Source organism: Scleropages formosus, chromosome 6 (assembly GCF_900964775.1).
Source record: "Scleropages formosus chromosome 6, fSclFor1.1, whole genome shotgun sequence".
NCBI lineage: Eukaryota > Metazoa > Chordata > Actinopteri > Osteoglossiformes > Osteoglossidae > Scleropages > Scleropages formosus.
Window position 1 is genome coordinate 35,106,990 of NC_041811.1, and position 22,689 is coordinate 35,129,678.

At 44.5% G+C, this 22,689-nt stretch overlaps 3 protein-coding genes across 3 annotated transcripts; 2 read left to right on the top strand and 1 right to left on the bottom strand.

Annotated features, from left to right (window-relative positions):
* The first annotated feature begins 4,892 nt into the window (after nt 1-4,892).
* ved (ventrally expressed dharma/bozozok antagonist) lies at nt 4,893-8,327 on the top strand. The gene is made up of 3 exons (XM_018751721.2): nt 4,893-6,244; nt 6,808-7,061; nt 7,803-8,327. Exons 1-3 carry the CDS (start codon nt 5,989-5,991, stop codon nt 8,142-8,144), a joined length of 852 nt encoding a protein of 283 aa, XP_018607237.1. The 5' UTR covers nt 4,893-5,988; the 3' UTR covers nt 8,145-8,327.
* A 4,088-nt stretch (nt 8,328-12,415) lies between these two features.
* On the bottom strand, nt 12,416-17,089 carry h2az2b (H2A.Z variant histone 2b). Its single transcript, XM_018750265.2, has 5 exons — nt 16,977-17,089; nt 14,029-14,106; nt 13,816-13,929; nt 13,004-13,133; nt 12,416-12,914 (listed from the first exon to the last, which is right to left on the bottom strand). The coding sequence occupies exons 1-5, from the start codon at nt 16,977-16,979 to the stop codon at nt 12,853-12,855; spliced, it is 387 nt and encodes a 128-aa protein (XP_018605781.1). The 5' UTR covers nt 16,980-17,089; the 3' UTR covers nt 12,416-12,852.
* A 3,238-nt stretch (nt 17,090-20,327) lies between these two features.
* On the top strand, nt 20,328-22,268 carry purbb (purine-rich element binding protein Bb). Its single transcript, XM_029252994.1, has one exon. The coding sequence runs from the start codon at nt 20,933-20,935 to the stop codon at nt 21,833-21,835; it is 903 nt and encodes a 300-aa protein (XP_029108827.1). The 5' UTR covers nt 20,328-20,932; the 3' UTR covers nt 21,836-22,268.
* The last annotated feature ends 421 nt before the right edge of the window (nt 22,269-22,689 follow it).

Below are 22,689 nucleotides of genomic sequence, written 5' to 3' on the forward strand. Positions count from 1 at the left end.
GTTGTGAACCCAGCGTTCTGTCCCAATACAGCTGTCACGCCAGTTAAACCGGTGAGGCTTCGTCTTCTTCTTGATCTTCTCTCCTGCAAGATGCAATCTGACAGTATCTTTAGGGGAGAAAACCACGATTGTGCTGCCCTTTAATGCCACCAGACCGTCATCCACGCCCCCCCCCCCCCCCCCCCCCCCCCCCGAGTCCTGTGTTGTAAACACCCAGTCCCCTGCAGCACAGACTGGTTCCGTTGCTCATGTCAAAGGCCTGCATTGCTTTGATGGAGGCTAATTGAATCAATACTGTTAGGGGGACAGAAGACAGGACAGATAAGATGCCACTAAACAGACATTGTTACAGACTGAAAGAATCAGTAGCGGGGGTGCCTTAGGGAGGTCGTAAGGACACTTTTTTAAATAATGGAGTGAAACAAGAAGCGTAATCACACAATCTGCACCCTGACTGCTGAGGTATGCCCATAAACGTGACCCGAGCAGGAAGTGGAGAGCAGAGCGGCAAGATGTGCCCCTTCTGTTGTGTTCTGCACGATTCCACGCACGCTTCAATTTTAATCCTTCAGTGACTAAGGAATACATAAAACGTGCTCCGGCACACTAATTTCTAATTCTTTCACAAAGGATACATAATCATCAACATACAACTTAGATTCTTCTGCAAATAAGCAAAAGGCTGCTGATTTTTTTTCCCCATCAGTTTAATGCAGTTTGCTACAGGTACTGCTAGATTAAATTTGTTCCGTGTGCTGCTATGGATGGTGCTGTGGATACTATAGATACTACTAGGACAGCTGGTATCATAGTGGTTAGTGTTTTTTGCTTTAGACTTGAGGTTCTAGGTTCAAATCCCACCTTGATCTGTAGTTCCCTTGAGCAAGGTACTTACCCTCAGTTGCTCCCATAAAATTATGCAGCTGTATAAACGGGTAAATGATCATAAGCTTGTAATAATTGTAACCTTAACATTGAAAGTTGCTTTGGAGAAAAGCAATGGTTGGAATTACAAGCACAAAACATCATTTTCTCTGAACATTTGGTTCCCATCTGCATTTGCACATGTACACTGAGGAGTTCTGAGACTGATCCATATTTCATGTGTCTGGATTCTCTTCTGCTCTTCTGTGAATGCGGTATCGCCTGTGCTAGTAAGGCCACCCCGCCGACCCCCAGTGGGTAAGTGTCACAGAGACTGTCTGCGACACCTGAGGACCACTCCTGTCTCAGAGGGGAGGGAACAGAGCATTTGTGTCCATTACAGGGCAAAAACAGACCCATAGAGATGAAAGGGGCTTGTGGGCTGTCAAATTCGGTTCCAGATAGAGCCCATCAGCAGGAAAGGATCGTGTCCACATGGCACCTGGGGGTCACACTGCTGGTATCACTGAGCTCCACCAACAGTACCAGTACCAGTCACTTAAACATTTACAAACTTAGCAAAAGCTTTTCTCCAAAGCGACTTCCAATGAACTCTACGTAGTGTTATCAGCCCACACACCTTATTCACTGCGGTGACTTACACTGCTAGATACACTACTTACACTGGGTCACTCATCCATACATCAGTGGAACACACTCTCTGTCACTCGCACACTATGGGGGAACCTAAACAGCATGTGTTTGGAGTGTGGGAGGAAACCAGAGCACCCGGAAGAAACCCACACAGACACAGGGAGAACATGCAAACTCCACACAGACTGAGTGGGGATCAAACCCACATCCTCTCGCACCACCCGAGTGTTGTAAGGCAGCGGTGCTCCTAGGTGTACCACTGTGCCAGCCAGTAAATATAAATAAATATATTATAAATAGAAATTATATGAATAATAAACCCAACCCAAATGTTCTTATTTGACAAGAGACACAGCTATACATGAGGTAGGATAGATATCATAAAGCACACTGTCATATACAGTATGTCATTTAAAAACCCAACAAATTGCGTGTCCATGTTAGATATCAGTATATAACCCTGCACCTTAAATATCCACATTATAGTGTTTCTGGCGTTATTATGACACCCACGCCCTTTTAGGATAGCAGGCATAACGGTAGTTAAGACTCGGACATTTGAACGCGGAGCTCGTTAGTTTTCAAGGTAAGTGGCCCTGTGGGTCCAACGTTCTCCAAGGCATTTGGAAATTGTGTCAATAATGTTCATATTTTACCTACAGTATACACACATTTAAGGCAGCCTTCATAGAGGAGCTTCCAAAAAAAAAATGAAATGACAGCGAGTCCCAACTCCTTCTTGTGGAGGCCAAGAGGAGGTCGTTGGAGTCACAACTGCAGTGGCGGTTTGATGCAGCCGTGAAAGAGCATCTTCACGCCAATTCTGACGAAGCCATGACAAACTGAAGAAGGCATCACCATTAAGGGCTAACCCCCCCCACCCCCCACAGATGGGAAATTCACACTTTTTACTTTTAACACCTGACTCAAGGTTTTAGGGTGGCTCAACAGTGTCCACAGCCTGCTGGAGAACTGGGAGATTTGTCAGCCTCCTGCTGGAAGGGAAAAGCAGGGTCACAAAGCATGTGTAGAAGAAACATGTGAGCAGCAGCGGAGATAATAGGCCCTACGCTGATGGAGCCCCTGGGGGGCGGGTTGTCTCCTGTTCCTCCTGTCTGAGGACCGTAAAAAGAGGGCTCCTGTTGGTACCCCGTCCTCGTCCTCGTCGTCCCTCCCCGTGTGGCCGACATCAAAGTGTTGTCCCCCTCTATCATGATTCAAGGTCTGGATAAGGAAGGTGGTTCATGTTTTCTTCCATCAGATCCATCACACCGAGGCACAAAAACTGGGGAGCGAAACATTCAAAAAGAGATTCAGAAGAGAATGGGATCTGGGTTCTTTCCAGCTTCTAAATGACAGTCTAACAGCAAATACATATATTAAACTGACATATTTCACTTTGTTGATCTTAAGAAAATAAACCTCTGATCTTGTCTTCAAGAAGCAGTAACACTCAAGAAAATATAAGATTAAAATTACTTAAATTCCATATTTGCTTACATAATTAATGGCCTATGGCTACTGGGACAGAGAAACAGATAGGGACATTTTGTAAATTATATGATTTTTTTTTTTCCGAGGCAATGAAGCACATGAAGGGGGGAAGCGACTAAAAAACATTTAATTCAATTCATCTTAACTGTCATTATAGAAGCAGATTAAATCAAATTTCTCTGATTAAAGATGATGTTAATGTTAATACATCAATAACCATTCATTTAAATGTTAACTGTACATCTAATTTGAATTTATTACAGAATGTGGAAATATTTTGCATTTTTCCCAAATAAGGCGTTTTGGAGTTACCTGTTCATACGTCACTTTTATTTCCTATTCCTATAAAAGAAGAAACAAGGAATTTCTGAACCACAGCTGAAAGTATCAGTCAAGTCAATATGAAGAACTTTCAAGACTTACAAGAATTTATAGGAACATGTGAGTTGAGCTCAAGTTATACAGGTGGTATATAAATGCCCACCTGAGCAGGTAATTTCACTTAAAATTAACTACAAATCTCAGATTGCACAACAAAAAAAACCATTCAGGGTTCATGTGGGGATGCAGACAGACATTTACTTTTATTTATCAGGCACTTTTCTCTAAAGTGACTTCCAATGAACTCTATGTGTAGTGTTATCAGCCCACACACCTTATTCACCGCAGTGACTTACACTGCTAGATACACTACTTATGGGTAACTCATCCATACATTAGTGGAACACACTCTCTCTGTGTCACTCACACACTATGGGTGAACCTGAACAGCATGTCTTTGGAGTGTGGGAGGAAACCAGAGCACCCGGAGGAAACCCACACAGACACGGGGGAACACGCAGACTCCACACAGACTGAGCGGGGATCGAACCCACGTTCTCTCGCCCCATCCAGGCGCTGAGACAGCAGCGCTACTCTCCGTCGCTGTACCGCCCCGAAACAGAAAGTTCTAGAAAGAACACGAGCAAAAGAGGAGACTCAACACTGTTTACTCTTATTTTTTGCGCTTTATTGGTCACTTCTGTGACACTTTGTGTAAAGTGACGAACACGGGAGAGCTGAGGGGGTCACGGGGTCCCGCGCGCGTCCGACTTTCTCACTTTCGTGGATCTGGACCGTCTCTGATGGTCGATTTTCATACTTTTGTTCTTCTCGAATTGCAACTTTTCAGGCATCTTTCATTTTTATCGAGTGACATTTTTTATGTTTTGTGTGGAAAAAAAACTATATCTGCCTTTCACAGAGGAGAGGTGCAACTCACCTGGACGAGCAGGTTGAGAAACGAGCGGAGCTTCGAGATGCGTTACGGTTAGGCGGGAACTACAAAGGCTTTCGAGTTTTACTTAAACAGAAAAAAAACTGTAAACGCTTTAGATCGTCACGTGCCCGCCGCTACACGCTTCTCTGTCTCGCGCCACCCGAGCGCTTCCCACGAGAGGCGCGTGAGGGAGGCGATCGCCTTAGAGCCGAGCTGCATGCTGGGATATTGTTCGCCGCGCGCCCCGCGAGCTCGTCCACAATGAGCGGAGCCGCAGCGCCGCGAGGGCTCGTGTCTCGCGGCGCCGTTCACCTTGTAGTGCTAATGGCTCATTAAGCGCGCGCAGCCACATCAAAAGGAGGCGGGCGCTTTGATTCCTACAGGCGGGGAGGGGCCGGTCCTAGGAGCGCTTCGCGCGCTCCCGGCCTGTATGAACGATTTGGGCTCGTGAATTTCGGACCTCTTTGGCTAATGTTTGCAAGCGCTGGGAAATCGTTATGCCGCTGCACGAACCCCGTAATACGCAGCATTTTTGGATGAATAATCAAGTAACAGTAGTAATAACCTGGACTAACCCTGTTATCTCTTTCCAAGCTGAGGAGCAGTTGCACCGTGTTCAGTCGTCATGTGTTCAATCATGTGGCATGGAACCGTCCTCCTGGCGTTTGTCCAAGTTTTTATACCAAATGAAAGTGAAATAATTAATCAGACAAATGAAACAGGGCAAGATGCACCACATCACTGGAAAAAATGAAGACAAAGTGAATGTGTGAATAACAGGACCATTTCATCATCATCATCATCATCAGCATCATCCCAATGACACACAACTAAACATTAAAAGGTGAATTATGGGTGTGGGCAGTGAACCAGGATGAGCAAAATGAAAAATATCAAATGCATTTCGCCGTTTGGGCCCCTTCGGCCGACCAGATTGGGACTGCAAAGGCGGACCTGTAGGGGTCACGGCGGGACGCCGCAATCCATCGGGACTGGAAAGTTCCGCAAGCTTCCGTCTCAGACTTGCTCATTTCCACAGAGCGCAGTGAGTTTATGGAAGTCGCATTTAGCACGGTGACGAGGACGGGTCGGACGGTGACCACGTGATTCCGTTCGCTGCGCTCCAAGATCTGGAAACATCAGCTGACAGTACCGACGTTACCCCGTTAATAACCTCAACGCCCGAGGTTGTGTATACTCAAAGTGTTAATCAGGACGAGTACACACAGGCTCAGAGACACACCGCAGATAAGACAGCGTCAAGGTGGGACGGAAGGACGGAGCGAGAACTGTCCCAGACTCAGCGGAGCCAGGAGGTAACGGACTCAATCTGAGTGGAAAGAGACGTCTTAATTACCACACTTGTTAAAACTGGAGGTGTGGCTGCGGCTCAGAAGAGTCTCCAGCTTTGATCCCCTCCTGAGTAAATTGTGAATGAGGAGGAGGGGCTCCCTTCATAAATACCACAGCCCAGAAGCAGAGGTGAAGGAAGTTGTTCTTAGAGAGCCATTTTCACCTGGAGCCAGAGAAGAACACACTTGTGGAATCTGCATGCTGAGGACTTGACTGTGGAAACGCTAGTGTTCTTGTCAGAGGAAGGAAAATCAACCTAAAAAAAAAAAAAAAAAAAAAAACAACGAAACGTAGTGGTGGAACCAGAAGCTCTGGAGAACATCAGCAGTAGTTTCCTTGACTCGTGAGTTTGATCTGCGAAGATCATGAGGAGCCGTTTTTCCGTAGAGTGGCTGTCTCAGAGCAGCGAGAACAATGGTTCTGCACCAGCGGGGCCTTGGCCTTCTACCAACCAGACGGATCTCTGTGCCTCTAGCACTCTGCCAGAGAGTCTGCCTGGGTTTTACTGTAGTAAACGAGAGGCAGGCACCAAGCCCGAGGAGAGACCACATGGCAGTGCGGTCCCCCAGTGCCCGGAAGCCACCTCGCACAGCTTGGCCCAAGTCTACGGCAGCCCTCAAGGTAAGCAAAGCTCTCAGCAACTCGCAGCATATTTTTAAAGATGTTATGATTTAGTGAAGTGCTCCATCGGTTAAGTTACACCTTCATTCCTGTTTGGAGTAAATGGGCCAACGAAAAATCCTGTAGCGTCCACCGTAGAAGATCAAAATACATTAATAAATCAGAACATGAATACTTTGAACTGGGGAAATGATGTCTGACTAACAGGTTTCCTGAACCTAGTCGGTGGAAAATGAAGACTAGAAACGGAGAAATGTTTCAGGGTTTCGAAGAGCTCTCGCCATGCAATGGACCTGCTGTCGTGATCACGGATCTTCTGTGACGCATCTGCCAGCGCTTTGGGGTTCGCCTGCACTCGGCGTGTTTCACGAGCACGTTTGGATGAATATATGACTATATTTGATGAGAAGTTCACGTATGAACCTAAAGAGCACATCAAGTCATTTGCATACACCCAAACAAGTTGTTCTCCTCGTCCCCTTACAGCACCGTCCGTTGAACGTTCCTTCCAGTTAGAAAACTGCTTCTAATGGACATCCCTGCTGGTTCTGTCTTGGTTGCAGAGACCAGCTTTAGAGGCAGCCTGGAGGAGGTGGGGGAGCAGACGGGGGGCTCTGAGAGCAAAGGCGGAAGCCCCCTCTCACCAGCGGCTCTGCAGGACTCCTCCATCGCCTCCACCGGCACGGGGCGGCGGCCGCGCACAGCCTTCACCACGGAGCAGATCAACCAGCTGGAGAAGGCCTTCAAGAGAAACGTGTACCTGGGCACTCATGACAAGGCTGAGCTGTGCAAGAAGCTCAACCTCTCCGATAAACAGGTGTGAACTCGCTCCTCCCACCCAAGGCGACCCGTATTTGCTCGGAACTTTCGTCTGGATGTGTCGGGGTTGCAGGAGAAATGCGTTGCTGCCAAGTCGCACGAAAAAGTTTTCACGGCACATGTGCGACTGGAGCTTACAAATCACTGCTAGTTTATTATCGCTTATCGAGATCCTTCTTTTAAACTGTTGCTAATAAATGAAAAGAAGTTAATAAATAGCGCTCTTTGTAAATGCGATCTTCCCTCCCGTGGTGCTCCTGAAAATTTACATGAAACGAAAAGGCCATTCTGTGAGGAGAATTACAATGAGTACGCACTTAACGCCGAGTCGATTTTTTTAAAAAAAAAAAAAAAATCGACCGAAAAACGATGTAAATCAAAATGTAACACAAACTCAGCAAGACCCACAGCTGCACACACAGGATGACTTACGGTGCCACATCTGATCATAACATCATAATGTAAAACTTCAGGTCATCATTTCGAAATAATGAAGCAGCAAATAAGTAAATAAATTGCATACTAGTAAATAAGTTTCACAAATATAAACTAAATCTAAACATTATAGGTAATGCGATAAAGAGGGATATAACCAGGGGATTAATATGCATGTATTGTTTGCTTTATCTGTTTAACCTTGTACTGCTTAGATGCTACTTTTTCATCTTTATGCCCAAGTTGACCTTTTTCTGTCGACAATTTATATCCTTAAAGCGCAACCTTTCCCGCCTCTCTCCAGATCAGGAACTGGTTCCAGAACAGACGCATGAAGCTTAAAAGGACGTACCAGGACACCCTGACTCATTCCGGCCGAGCCAAGCTGACCCCTCAGCTCGTGCACTTTCCCGACCTGCAGCCTTTCAGACCTTCTCCTTACCCCACCTACTATCCGGTGCAGAAGACCCAGATCCTTTACCAGCCTCCCAGTGGCCTACACTACAGCACATCTCCAGCAGTAGATGCCATGAGCGCTTTACCTGTGGATCCGCTCTGTCACTTTGGCTGCATTCCCAACCTAGCGGTGACACCTGGAGATGCCCCACTCGTGTCTCCGTATCACCCGTACTATCGCTGCTACTAAAGCCGAAAGAGGGTACGGCGGTGACGGCGGTCGTGGTTTCCATCGCAAACTTATGAATCGTGGCACCTCAGTTCAGGACCTCTTGGGTTCTTTCCTGTTGGAGTAGTTCGAGCTGGGCCATTTTCATGCCATTATCTTATAAATAAGAGGAAACATAAAGATGAAGAAATAACTATATTCATAAAACAAGGTTGAGTGTCACTTGTCATAATTTTTCAATGCAATGCTGTACATGATCTTTGTTTCCTGCGTACATCAATAAAGATGCAACATCATATTTCACTGACTCATTCTAGACTGTTGAAGGCAAGGATGTGGTACCCATACGGTATTTTAGAAAGTCTTAATATCATATGAAATTACTGAAATACGAACAGATGAGGGTGTAGTGCTGGTGCCACAGAGCAACTGAGCTGTGGGGGTGCAGGACTGAGTTCAGCTCAGTCTGTGTGGAGTTTGCATGTTATACCTGTGTCTGTGTGGGTTTCCTCCAAGGGCTCTGGTTTCCTCTCACAGTCTAAAGACATGAACTTTAAGCGGATTGGTGATTAAATTGCCTGTGATGTACATGTGGCACCCCTGCGATAGTCTGGAGTCCCGCCCAGGGTTTACACTATTTTACCTAGTGCCCTGTGCTTCGAGGATAGGCTCCAGACAGCTGTGACCCTGACTCGGAGCAGCGAATAAGGATCATGAGCAAGTGAATATATGCAAATGACATTAGGGTAACAATTTAATTCTCTCAAACAGCTCCCACATACATTTAGTTTTATCCAAAGTAATTTACACATTGTATTTATGATTAACCTTATGAGCACATGGATATTTCTACACCACATCGATTTCATACCTTCACAGCACCATCTTTTTGGTCCCAAACCCAGTTCCTGAACCATTACTTCAGCACACATGCAGAGTAATATGAGTGTTTAGCACGTGCAGTTTCCCACTGTTACCTCTACTGTACTGTATTCCTGTACTGTAACTCAACTGCCACAAATTAAGCCGCAACTTTACTTTCTTCCCATATATTTCCATATTCTCAACACATTTTGAAATTTGGAATTTAATGCTTTCTGTGCATATTAGGGAGCCGTTTCCCCTTAGTCTGCGTGCTCAAACTGAAATAACTGTAACTGAAGTGCTAATATTATATTTTTTTCTGAACCGCTTGTCCCATACGGGGTCGCGGAGAACCGGAGCCTACCCGGTAACACAGGGCGTAAGGCCGGAGGGGGAGGGGACACACCCAGGACGGCACGCCAGTCCATCACAAGGCACCCCAAGCGGGACTTGAACCCCCGACCCACCGGAGAGCAGGACCCGGTCCAACCCACTGCGCCACGGCGCCCCCCAACTGTAAACACCTTTCTTTAAATATACATTTTTGACTCTTCATTTTTATGTTTCTGTTTGCAAGGATATGAGGAATTTTTTGCGTTTTAAAATCTGAACCACTTGGTGATTAATAATCCCGCCCTGCGTGTCGGTGCGGTCAGCAATCACTGCCATGCCCCCTGCTGGTCTATTACACATACGACACTAAATATTAGACTTGAAAAAATGAAACAAGAGTGACTGTTCCTCTTTCTAGATTGTTCCAGTGGTAAGAATGAAGTGTTTCATGATATGACTTAAAACAGCTGCAGTTTAACTATTTCAATTTCAAAATACTGTACTCTCGCCGTGACCTTCATCTTTACCCATATATTTACACGAAGCTTTTCTCCAAATCGACTTACTGTTATTTACCCTGTCATACAGCTGGGTAATTTTACTGGAGCAGTTTAGGGTAAGTACTTTGCTGAAAAGGACTACAGATAGGGTTTGAACCTGCAACCTTTGGGCTCTAACCACTACTCTACCAGTTGTCCAAGTATATGTCTGTACTGCACGCATCTGTACTGTATATAGATCCATGTCTCCATCTATATCTTATCTTGTGTAAAGAACGTTTGGGGAATTAAAGTGCTTAGATGCTTGTATTAAAGCCCAACTGACCTTCAGCTACAAATGATGATGATCATGAGATCATGTGACTATGAATCACCAAAGCCGAAACTCCCCCCCCCCAGATGTGGACTAAATTAATTAAAATAGAGAGAAGTGGTTTCACAACGAACGCCGCCGAAAGAGACACTTCCGCCCCTCGGCTGCTCCTAAAGTCACATATTTGTTTCGTGCCTTTTCTCAAGTCAGTGAATGAGTGATTGCGAACAACGGGGAAGCGCGCAAAGTGACGTCATACATTACAGCCGTGACGCCCCCCAGCGGTGCTTTGGCGCACGTGACTGTCGGAATGCTCTCGACAGCTTCATGTGTTTTCACACACACACACACACACACACACATCCAGTGGAGCGCAGTATGATCACGGCTCGGGGTGGGGGGTGTCAGGAGCGAGTGGGAAACACGCACGTGCCCCAGTGTGTGCGTGGGAGCGCGACTCCGGTGGCGTACGGTGTGTGTGTGTGTGTGTGGGGCGCTCGATGCTGACGATCAGCGATGTTGATGATGGTTACTTTTTTTGCCATAATCATGTGTGTGCGGCAGCCGAGACACTCCGCTGTGTGTGTGGTCCCTCTAGACTGGCTGCGCTTCACGTTGAAACAGCTGCAATGGAAATATTACAGTAGAGTATGAAAAATATAGCAAGGCTTTTTTCTAGTTACCTGGCCCTTCAAAAGTCCAGTAATTTACCGATTACTGTTGAAGTACAATAAAAAGTCAGCTGCTGGTTCTCATTGGAATATTGGCGAAATGCACAAAGCTACACCGCGTATGAGTGTAATAACTTATGAAATAGTGTGAATCGTGTTTCCCAGGAATCCGCTGAATATTAAAAAAAAAAAATGTAAAACGACACAAAAGAGCGTTTCATTCATTATAAACAGTGAGGGCATGAAATTAATATAAAACATAAAATATAAAACATAAGATTTCGGTTCGAACACCCGAATTATTAAATGAACGAAGTAGATGCCTCTGAGTGAGCGATCGATCCATTGATCCATCGATCGATCGGTCGGTAAACGCCGGTAGGTCTCGCGACGGCTTCCTCCGCTCTGCGTGTTTCGCCCGTTCGAAATTGAATGAAGGACAAAGAGTAACAAAAATGTGACCCTTTCCTTCGTGCTGTTTTTCCACAGTTTCCTCCAAACGACGCGCAACCCGCTCCCGGCGGCGGTTCGACGGAAGCAGCGGACGGAACCACCTGGCGGGCAAGTGCAAGTCACGTGGGCCGTCACGTGCGCGCAGACAAGGCTGAAGGGGCGCGCCGTAGTGCGCGAGGCTCCGGCCGTTTCTCCGATGTAGCGATTCGCCTCTCGAACGCACTTTCCCGCTTTTCCACGCGCGAGTCCCGGAGTCACTTCCCCGGGGCGAGGAAAGGATCGCTGCACTTCCGCCTCTTTACAGCGTTCCGGGGGGGGGGGGGTATTTACTGCAATCAAGGAACATCTTACGATGTTGACTCTTTAGTCAGTTGACCCTCCCCCGCAGATGTAACCATTTATCCATTCATACAAATTTATATTCATTTATCGGACGTTTCTCCTCCATAGCGCATTCCCGTGATTTACCCATTTATATATCTCCCTCCTTTAGGTGGGAGGGTACCCTCACGTACTGCAGCTGGAGGTGGGATTAAACCAAAACCTTTGGGTCTGAAGGCAGCAGCTGTAACCATGACAAGTAGTAGTAAACACAGTAACTGTTAAACTAGCTCATGGCCACTGTGAAACACTGGTAAATTAAGGTACAGGACACAACATACACCAACTCTGGGGTAAATTTAAAACCATACATGCTTTCGTTAACATTTCAAACCAAGTTATGCTTTCTTTCAGTCCCAAAATAAACACTATTTTACACCAGCATGCAATCTACGCAAGTAAACTTTTGACCGTGGTGTCGGCCTTTCCATTTAAAACTGGACAACTTCACATGTAAAGAGCCATTAGTTGTTGCCCCTTTTCACAGAGCCCACTTTGCAGGAAGCGGATTAGTGCAAAGTTCTGCAGAAGACAAGTGGCTGACAAAAAGCAACCCAGTAAACACACCAAACGTTGACTTGTCGGCAGCTCAGCACCATTTACCCCTAGGAGAACAAGCAACTTTTACCTCATTTTACAGCCAATCAAAGCCCTTCAAGATTCCAAGAAAGACATTGAATGCACTCAGTCAACACCAAGCTGAATCAAGTGTTTCACTACCTAGTGGGGGGTGGGGGTCAAGGACTGCAGCTCAATTAAGTCAGCACTTGACACATATTTCATACAACTTTTATTTTAGCAAAGTCTGTGCTGTATAACCCTTGTTCCAATAGCATTGACATATCGATCACATCTCCAGGTGCCAAGGAGAAACAAATTATCTTAAGTTTCTGTATTAAGTGTAGACACCATTGACATTTAAGTACCCCACTAGAAAATCCATAAATACAGTTTTGCAAAACAATTTTAAACAATTTATTTTTCTGTATAAAACACTTTAAATTGAGCCAATCAAATTTAACTTCCTGTCAAACAGTAAGACATACAAATGTTTCTTTTTTGGTCTTTATCTTTTTTGAAATATTACAACTTAAAATCTAGCTCTAACCTTTGACTACAATTACAAAAAATAAAAACTGAGAAGTGTGAACTGCTGGTCTGGTCCATCTACGCCATCTGCCCGCGTTCCAGCCGTAAGTCAGCTACACTGCTCTCTACGCAGTCTTCTGCTGGCCCTTCTTTCCGATCAGTGACTTGTGGATGTGGGGAATCACACCTGCGAGAACAAAAGCACATCACGTAACAATAACGCCAGCATTTGAGCATACCTGATGCACTGGGAGACAAAGTATCTGACAGGCTCACCTCCGCCAGCAATCGTCGCCTTGATTAGAGAGTCCAACTCCTCATCCCCACGAATGGCCAGTTGCAAGTGACGAGGTGTGATACGTTTGACCTTCAGGTCCTTTGAAGCGTTACCTGCCAGCTCCAACACCTGGACACACACCAACAGGACATCTTGACACAGCAATTTTAAGTGGCAGAATTCATACAAAAACTGCTCTTATACATTCTTGACAAAAAGGTTTCATTGTAGCGTGCCACTGAAGTGCAAATTTCATTAAGGACACTTTATACATCATGCCTCATTAGAAAAACTGAGCTAATGAAATTTCTTTACATGAAGCCTAAATAAAGTCTGTTAATGTGTGTACTGCTATTTCATGTTGCTAGGTAGTCAAAGTTTTAACTGTAAATCCTCTAGTACTAAATTTCTTCATTTTACCATTAAACAGTTACCAGGAAGTGAAATTAATCATTTTTCCAAAGCTGTGCTTACGGAAGACTGTCTGGAACTTACACATTTAAAGTAAGAAAACAGAACTGCGAAGCTAGACTACACACAGTAGCATACACATGTCCCGACAAAGTCAGTATTTGCTAAGGCACTAATTTGTTAGCATCTTGCTACATGTTCCTCTAGTCCAGTGTTACCATTATATACCAAGAAAGAACAATTAAATACAAAAGTCTTTCTATCCTTTCAAATACCAAGCAACTGGAATTTTAGAGACTACAGAGGGATTTTTACTATTAACAGTAACAGAAAAAAAGTCCCTATAAATACAAATTAATACAGTGAAGTCCATACGATATATACAAGCTGCCAATTTTACCTCAGCCGTGAGGTACTCCAGGATGGCAGCACTGTAAACCGCTGCAGTGGCCCCGACACGACCGTGACTTGTTGTGCGGGTCTTCAAATGTCTGTGGATACGACCAACTGGGAACTGAGGAGAGAACATTCCAGACTCTCAAAAACTCGCAACAAAGGGGTCTTCATGTTGGAAGTAACTTCAGCCACCAAGCCAATGCTCTCGCAAACTGACCTGTAGACCCGCTCTTTGTGAGCGAGACACCGCTTTTGCCTTGGCCTTGCCGCTGTCCTTTCCTGCCTTTCCACCCGCCTTGGAATAGGAGAGGAAAGAATTAATTGAAAACCTTAGTGTTAAGGGGACTAAATAAATACTGTAGTACTACAACACACGACAGAAAGTTAGTATACCTTGTTTTTGCAGATACTTTGCTTCTTAGTTGTGTCACTAAGACACCTACACACAGATACATTGCTGAACACAGAGGTGCAACTATTTTAAATTTGTAAGCCATTTTACGTTTACATTGAAGAGTTTTAAACATTCTGAATAGTGTGTGTGTATACATCTTTTACAGGACAGTGTGTTTTCTAAAGCAGGAAGTTTTTTTGCTACCTCCAGCTACTGCTGCATTTGATTTACTGCCATAATGTTCCTTACAGCAACCTATAAACATCACCCAGATATAGCAACTTAATGCAGTGCAACAACAGAATACAACTATGAAGTTAAAAAAAGACATACCACTTGTTTCTGCCATATACCATATGGATTAATACAAAAAAAGCTCACAAATACTCAAAATATTCACCTTAAAATGTCAATTTGAACTTAACCTTTTGTCATCTTCCAATATTTTATGGTCCCTCTTGTACATTTGCCAAAAGAGGTACTATCATCTCACTTCATCTGCACTCAGTCATACATAAAAATGTCACTACTTGTTACTAGTTGCACAAGTATATTGTTCTTGACAACTATATGTTGTATGACCATGGCTTCAGTAAAAAAAAAAAATGAATAAGACTGAATACCAGAACATTTACTACTGCAGTTGAAGCACTGCTTAGCCCAAGATCTTCTACAGAATCCCATATACAAGTGGTAAATTAGTCACCAACCAAAAAGAAGCTAATTAACCAACTGTTACTAATACATTGAACCAAAGGAACTTTGCTATTTTTCACAATTAAATGTTTTTGGAGAAACTGTCCATTGGGAGGGAAGCATAGGAAACCCTCATAAAGCAAAGGTCTGCATTATTACAGTCAATATTGCATTGTAGAGCTAAAGAAAGTTTATAACAATATATTGACCTATAGCTGGACAAACTCTGGCCATACTCTAATTACCGCACTGTTTTACAACACAGGCAAATGGACGAATGCAAGTGAAGCCTTTTCATTCAACCTTTTAGCCATTACACCAACTTCTTAGCCCTAAACCCTGGGTAAACGCCAAAGTATATGCACATGGCAAGTTCAAACCACACAAAGGGTACTGAACATACAGCTACTGGATCTTAACATCCAGCCAAACAAAATAATTCAGCCATAAAAAGAACTTTTTTAAAAAAAAAAAAACTAACAGCAATGAATAGAACAGCTGGTCTTCCAGTGCCATAACTGTACACAAACTATGTCCTAACTCTTTAAAATCTGGGTGCTCTGGTTCCCCAACAGTCCAAAGACATGCTGTTCAGGTTCCCCATAGTGTGGGAGTCACAGAGAGTGTTTCACTGATGTACAGATGAGTGACCCAGCGTTGCAAGTAGTGTATTTAGCAGTGTAACTAAGTCACCTTGGTGAATAAGGTGTGGAACAGTCTGCTAAGTGAATAAATGCAAAAGTAAAATCATGTTAAAAAAAAATTACAGCCAGGCACCATCACTGCCAATTACAAAAGAAAAATCTGGTATAAACTTAACGGATGTTAAAATAGTTGTCTGTGGATTTCTTATGAGTAATAGAGTTCCCTGTTTATAGATGCTAAACTTTAACCGGTAACACAGTCGTTAAAGCTGTTGCCTTTCTTTGGCCCAAGGTTTCAGGTTCAAATCCCACCTCGAGCTAAGGTACTTACCCAAAACTGCTCCAGTAAAGATTTCCCCAAATGTGTATAACAGTGACTGAGTGAATAAGCAGTTTAACACACTGTACGTCGCTTTGGGGAAACCCGGCGTCAGCTAAATGAATAAATAATAACCCCCCGCAAAAACTACTTGATTCATAAGTGTAGTAGTTCAGTTCAGAGAAGAAATTCACACTGTCGAGCCATTTTTTTCAGTGACCAGAAAAAACATTAAGAAGTTCATCTCAAACATGATGACACAACGAGCCTCACTGAAGATGGAACTTACTTTAAGTAGCAATTACGGAACATGCACTTTTAGCCGGAAAAATCTCCGTACTCACTGAGACCTGCCGCGCTAAGAGCTCAACAACATGATTACGTCACAAAAGACGACTACAAAGCGGGACACCGCTCTAAGCCGACACGCTGCGCGGCACGCGGAGGACGCGCGTGCAGGAGGGCAGCAGCCGTCGCCGCGCGACACGCCACAGGCACAGTGCCGGGGAAGCACCGCGTGCACACACACCAATAGCTAACCATTTTATAACTTCGCAGCGGATACTTGATGGCCGGCTTGCGTTCTCCTGTAGCTAAGCATGATATATTATCAGCCACACGAGAACTTAATAATTAATTAAAATCCGAAAACATCAGTCATAGCCAAGGGTGGAGGCGTTCCGCTGTTAACGAATCAACACACACACAGCCACTTCCCGCCAACATCATCCACAACAACGAACTTGCCTGAAACAATCCTTTTTTCATAACCGCAACACTTTTTCGCAAAAAATTAACTCGGAAATTCCTACTCTTCGGCCAACATATGTCAAGAACAAAGTTTTATCTTCAGTCAGGAACTAATTCACGTTAAAGCGGCGAATAAGACGGGCGCCGTTAAACACAGCAGTTGGCGCGACGGCGGCACTTTGACTTTCGCACAGCAGAACCACAGAAGTCAGAGGAGCTACGTTTGTAGCGGGAAATGTTTAGCTAGCGGCTACTTCTAAACACCTGAACTTTACACTACTTCCAACACTGCTTTGTTCCATCACCATGCTTTGTAATTCCGTCAATAATTAACATTTTCAACAAGAGCAAAAAAGTAATACCATTTTCTCCTTCTAGTATGTCCGTTTTCTCTCAGAACGGCGAGATCGGAAATAATTCCTACCGCACACAGCGAGAAACAATAACCCAGATTGCGAGTTTATCTGCCAGGGCCCTTGTGAGTAAAGGCAAGGACCAATAGGAGTGCTCGATATTGGTTTAAATAATCTTCCCATCCAATTGCATGAGTCTTTGGAAGGGGGGTTCACCCTTCCTTCCCTCCTCCCCTCCTCAGCGCCAACTGCCTTTGCACACGGACCTGCGGAGGATGACGCGAGCGAGCGAAGCGCTCTGGAAGGAGCGGTTCTTTATTCAACAAGTTACGCGTTAGTCTTCTGTCGGCTGGAACGTGTCGATCCGAGCGGGGTTATTCATGTCAAACGCCTTAGTACACTTACGACAAATTAAGGGGTGGATTACATACTTTTAAGGCTGCAATAAAATACGAAATTTCTGCATTGACGCATCTGCTTTTCAGGCTGCAGTGAATAAACATCTTTTCCACTTTGTTTTCCATCATGTTCTCAGTAATATCTTGAAGAAAAAGATCAGGAGGGGTATTTGTGAGTCATCCAAGTTACATGGGTCGTGTGTCCGCATACAGTTCAATGAATAAAAGAACCTGAATAAGTGCTACTATTAACTTTTTTGGTTATTCATTGAACTGGCGTCGTTTTCCCAAAACGACATGATAATATGTCTTTCACTCATGTTGCACATCTAAGTATTTTCCCCTGAACCTGTAGCAATTTACACTCGGTCACCAACAGAAGGGTACAGCAGAAGGAGCGGGGATTCGAACCCGAGTCCGAGGCAGTGGATCTAACGGTTACGCGACCCAAGTTTTTCATTAGAAGTCCGCTTATGCTACTTCCACTGATTTTGAGACACGGGTGTCATTTAGTCTGGACTGTTAACAATTTTTCTAGCAAAAAATACGAGCAGTAATATTCAAGGAAGTCACACACAGGTTTGGGGTCACACCCTTCCCTACTCATATTCATTTATTAATTTAGCTCCAAAACACTTACAGTGTTGATCTACCTACACAGTTCTTTGTCTATTTTACAGCTGGGTAATTTTACTGGAGAAATTTGTTCAAGGGTATTGCGGCAGTAGATAGGATTCAAACCTGTGACCATAAGGTATAGCAGCTCTAACCGCTTCCCTACCAGCTGTGCTTTCTTTATAACAAATATTTAACCATTTATCCAATACCCGAAGAATAGTGGTATCTGAGCTACCTTATAGATAACATTTCCTCTCTGGCAATTTGGCAATGGTATCATTTCAGAGTTCAAAGGTAGGTTTGAGCAGTTACTGAAAAGTTTGTCTTTTCATTCTTTCTCATGTTTTTCAGACATTTTTTGCCATTACATTGATTAAAGCAAAGTCCACTCGTAATGCCTTGTGTTTACCATAATACATTTAAATCATACATAAAAAAACAAGTGACACAAATAGGTTACTTGCATATTATAATTTGAAAAGGTCGTCTATTTGGAACGAATTGTATTTAAAATGTATGACGCTATGGTGGGGAGTCGACTAACAAGTCAGAAGCAAAAACACACACAGATCCCAGGAAATGTCCCACGCACAAAGGGTCCAAAAGCAAAAACACGAAGGTTCTCGGCTTTGGCTCCGATGTGGTGGAACGACCTCCCCCTGTCACTCAGAACTGCTGAATCTTTGCCTGCGTTTAAAAAGGGTCTTAAAACTCACCTCTTCCAGACTCATTTCTCCCATGACCTCTTAAGTTCATGTGATGTGTAAATATTCATGCTTTATAACTTTAACATTATGTCCAGATAACCCTTTACACAGCTACTCTTGTAATGTAATGTAAATGTTTATATATGTATACGAATCGTCGATATTCTGGTAAAGTTTTATGCAGCTACTCGTGTGATGAACATTGGTTCATGGTGGAAGATGTTTGTCGCTTACCTGTTGAATAACCGATAGACTTTCACGCAGCTACTCGTGTGATGTAATGTAAGTTTTGTTTTTTTTTATTATGATTAGGATTTGTCGATTATTTGCATAAACCTTTATGCAGCTACTCGTGTGATGAACATTGGTTCATAAGAAACTAAATGTACTTAAGAATCACACGTCTGCATCTAAGTGTCTCTTTCTGCTAATGTAATGAATACATTGTATTTTCTGAGATGTACGTCGTTTTGGAGAAAAATGTCTGTTAAATGAATACATGTAAATATTTTTTGCCCTTTGAACAGAGCAATATATACAGCAGATCCTTGTCAACACAACTCACAAAACCAGGTAAGACACAACTTCAACTATTAGTTACCATACTAAAATGCGCTATGCATAGGACAATTTCAGTGAATTACTTTGGGATTATAATTGATGTGATTTAGCAATTGTAAAATTATAATTGAAAAACAAGCCAGTTACTATGTATTATAAACGAAATGTTGTACTGTATTTTCTGTACACTTTAAAGACATTTGTATCACCTTGGCAATTAGCAAACAAGCAGTTTATGAAAATGGGTGGATGGGTGAGGAGAGCTGGCAGATGGTCACTGGTCACTGGTCACTAAAATGTTGACACTGGAAAAAAAATATCCTCAGTTCTGGATTAGTTCAAACACATTAAATATGTGGTTTGGCTCTTTCATACAGCATAGAAAAATAGAAATTGTGTATATAAAGGCATGTATTTATTTTAATAATATACACTTGTCCCTCAACTTACAAATGCAGTTTGGGCTGGAAATCCGTTTGAAACTCAATTTGTGCATAAATTCATTTTTGCCATGAGTTCACAATAAAAAGGACAGAAATACATATGTCCCGCAGTCTATTTGCTAAGTAGGTTCTGTAAAAATCTTAGATTAATCTTTAACAGCTTAAAAATTCTCTTTAAGACACTTCTTTGTTAAATTCAAGTGATGTTAAAATTAAAATTATTTTACAAAACAGTTTAATCGTTTTCACAACCTCCTAATCAGTCCCAACCGCTTCATCCCCTAAGAGCCTCCATTGTTTGTCAGGTTCTGGCCAGTTTCAGCTTCCTTACTAACTTACATAATCCAAAAAGTTAATAATACATGCACATCCCTTGATTTATCAGGGTTAGGTAATGTAAAAGGTTTGGATAAAACTATAATAAAATACTTTATTTTTGACATTCATTGACGTGGAACTACATTAAAAGTAATTTATAATGAATCTAAAAAATAACGTTATCGTCACACATTTTTCATTTTATGCCATGATTGTTAACGGATTCATATGCAACCTTAGTCACCTTATTTGGGGACCAGACAGGAACTGTAAACACCGTGGAACTGAGTTGAATTATGTCCCCCCCCAACACTCCGGTGCGCTTTGGGTACGTTTTATCGTTACCAGCTACTAGCTGCAGAAACCTATGTCACATTCGCTTAATGGAACAAAATGCAAATAAAGTAACGAAACTGTGTAGTTAAGGTGAAAAAAATATATATCTTGGAAAATACAATGTATACGGTCCGAAAGTTTGAAGGAAATAAGCAGCCAACACCAAAGCAAAACATGATACATTTCATTGACACTTGGCTCACTGAGCGTGTAAATTCCCCATTCATGTGACAATAAATACCGAGAGATAAAAAACTATAAAGCGCCGATCATTTCTACGTCAAAGCAGAAAAGTAAACCAATAAGGGGGAGAGACGGGCGAAGTTGGTGCGGCAAATTAAGTCATTGTTGACCAATGGTAGAGGCGGAAGGATAAAGAAAGACGCGATTGGCGAAGAGGAAAGGTTCCCCGTATTAAAAATAGTCGTTTCTCTTTTCTCATTGGTTGAACGGAAATCAATCTGAGGGGCAATGGGCGGGACAATGGGAGGGACTCTGCCGTGTCCGCGAGGGGGGTGTACACCAGGGAAGACGGAGGGACGGACGGAGGGCCAGGAAGGAGAAGCGGGCTGCTGGTGGTGAAGATGGCGGATGGAGACAGCGGGAGCGAACGCGGTGGAAGTAGCGGAGGCGGAGGGGGCAGTGGGTTCCAGCACTTCCAGAGAGAGCAGGAGACGCAGGAACTGGCGTCCAAGCGGCTTGACATCCAGAACAAGCGCTTCTACTTGGACGTGAAGCAGAACTCGAAGGGCAGGTTCATCAAGATCGCCGAGGTCGGAGCCGGCGGCTCCAAGAGCCGCCTGACCCTCTCCATGTCGGTAGCGGCCGAGTTCCGCGACTACCTGGGCGACTTCATTGAGCACTACGCGCAGCTGGGGCCGAGCAGCCCGGAGCAGATCGCGCAGTCCTCCGGCGGCGAGGACGGCGGGCCGCGGCGGGCCCTGAAGAGCGAGTTCTTGGTCCGCGAGAACCGCAAGTACTACCTGGACCTGAAGGAGAACCAGCGCGGCCGGTTCCTGCGGATCCGGCAGACCGTCAACCGCGGGCCGGGCTTCGGCGTCGGGGGCCCCGGGGGCGGCCTGCAGGCCGGCCAGACGATCGCGCTGCCGGCTCAAGGCTTGATCGAGTTCCGCGACGCGCTCGCCAAGCTCATCGACGACTACGGCGGCGAGGACGAGGAGCTGAGCGGCGGCGGCGGCGCTGCGGCGGGGGGCTACGGCGAGCTTCCCGAGGGCACCTCCATCATCGTGGACTCGAAGCGCTTCTTCTTCGACGTGGGCTCCAACAAGTACGGCGTGTTCCTGCGCGTGAGCGAGGTGAAGCCGAGCTACAGGAACTCCATCACGATCCCCTTCAAAGCGTGGGGCAAGTTCGGCGGGGCCTTCTGCCGCTACGCCGAGGAGATGAAGGAGATCCAGGAGCGGCAGCGGGACAAGATGTACGAGAGGAGGGACGAGTCGGAGGGCGACGACGTGGACGACGACTGAGGGGAGCGCGCGGCCGCGCACGAGTCGAGTGTGACTGAAGCCGCGCGATCGCCGCGCGGAAGCGACCTGATGATGAACGTGCATGAAGAAACGATTCGAATCACACTTGCAGAGTCAAAGGAGGCCGAGTCCGCGTGCGCCAGGAACCCCCCCCCCTTCAAAAAAAGAAAAAAAAAGAAAAAAAAAAAGTGGTGTCCGGCCTTCCACGTGGGGGTGTTTCCAAAAAAAAAAAAAAAAAAAATTAGGCTGCCCTAGAGCTGGATACTTGTCCCCTGGGTAATACCATAGTACAGCTGTTTCCCCTCAGTGACCTAACGACCACAACTCGGTTTTTATACCTAAAACACACTCTCTGTTTTGAGCAGTGCGTTTTAGAATATAAACATGGACATTTCTCACCAAGGTTATTTAAAAAAAAAAAAAAAAAAAAAAACAGGAAAAAAGGTTAGTCTATATCTAAGTGTGTCCACTGTGAACATGAGAACCAGCATACGTGTGTGTGTGTGTGTGCTGGAGTTGGTGCTGGTGCTGCACCCCAGCAGGCTTCTCATGACTGCTCACAAGGAAGGAATATTCATCAACAAACACAGTGGGACTGAATGTGCACACATGACCCTGTCGCCACCGAACCTTAACCATGCGGTGAGACAGTAGTCCTGTGTCCAGATTGTTACTCTGACCAGACAAGGTGCTTGATGTCCATACTTCAGCAGAAAGGTTAGTCACTGAGGGGGGGTGAATAAAATAGCGGTACTCGAGAGCTCTGTTCCGGAGGCCGGGAATATTGTTACTATGCTCTTTTGGAGTTTCTAAGAGTCGAACTATTTAGATTTTTGGATCTTTTAAAGGGAATG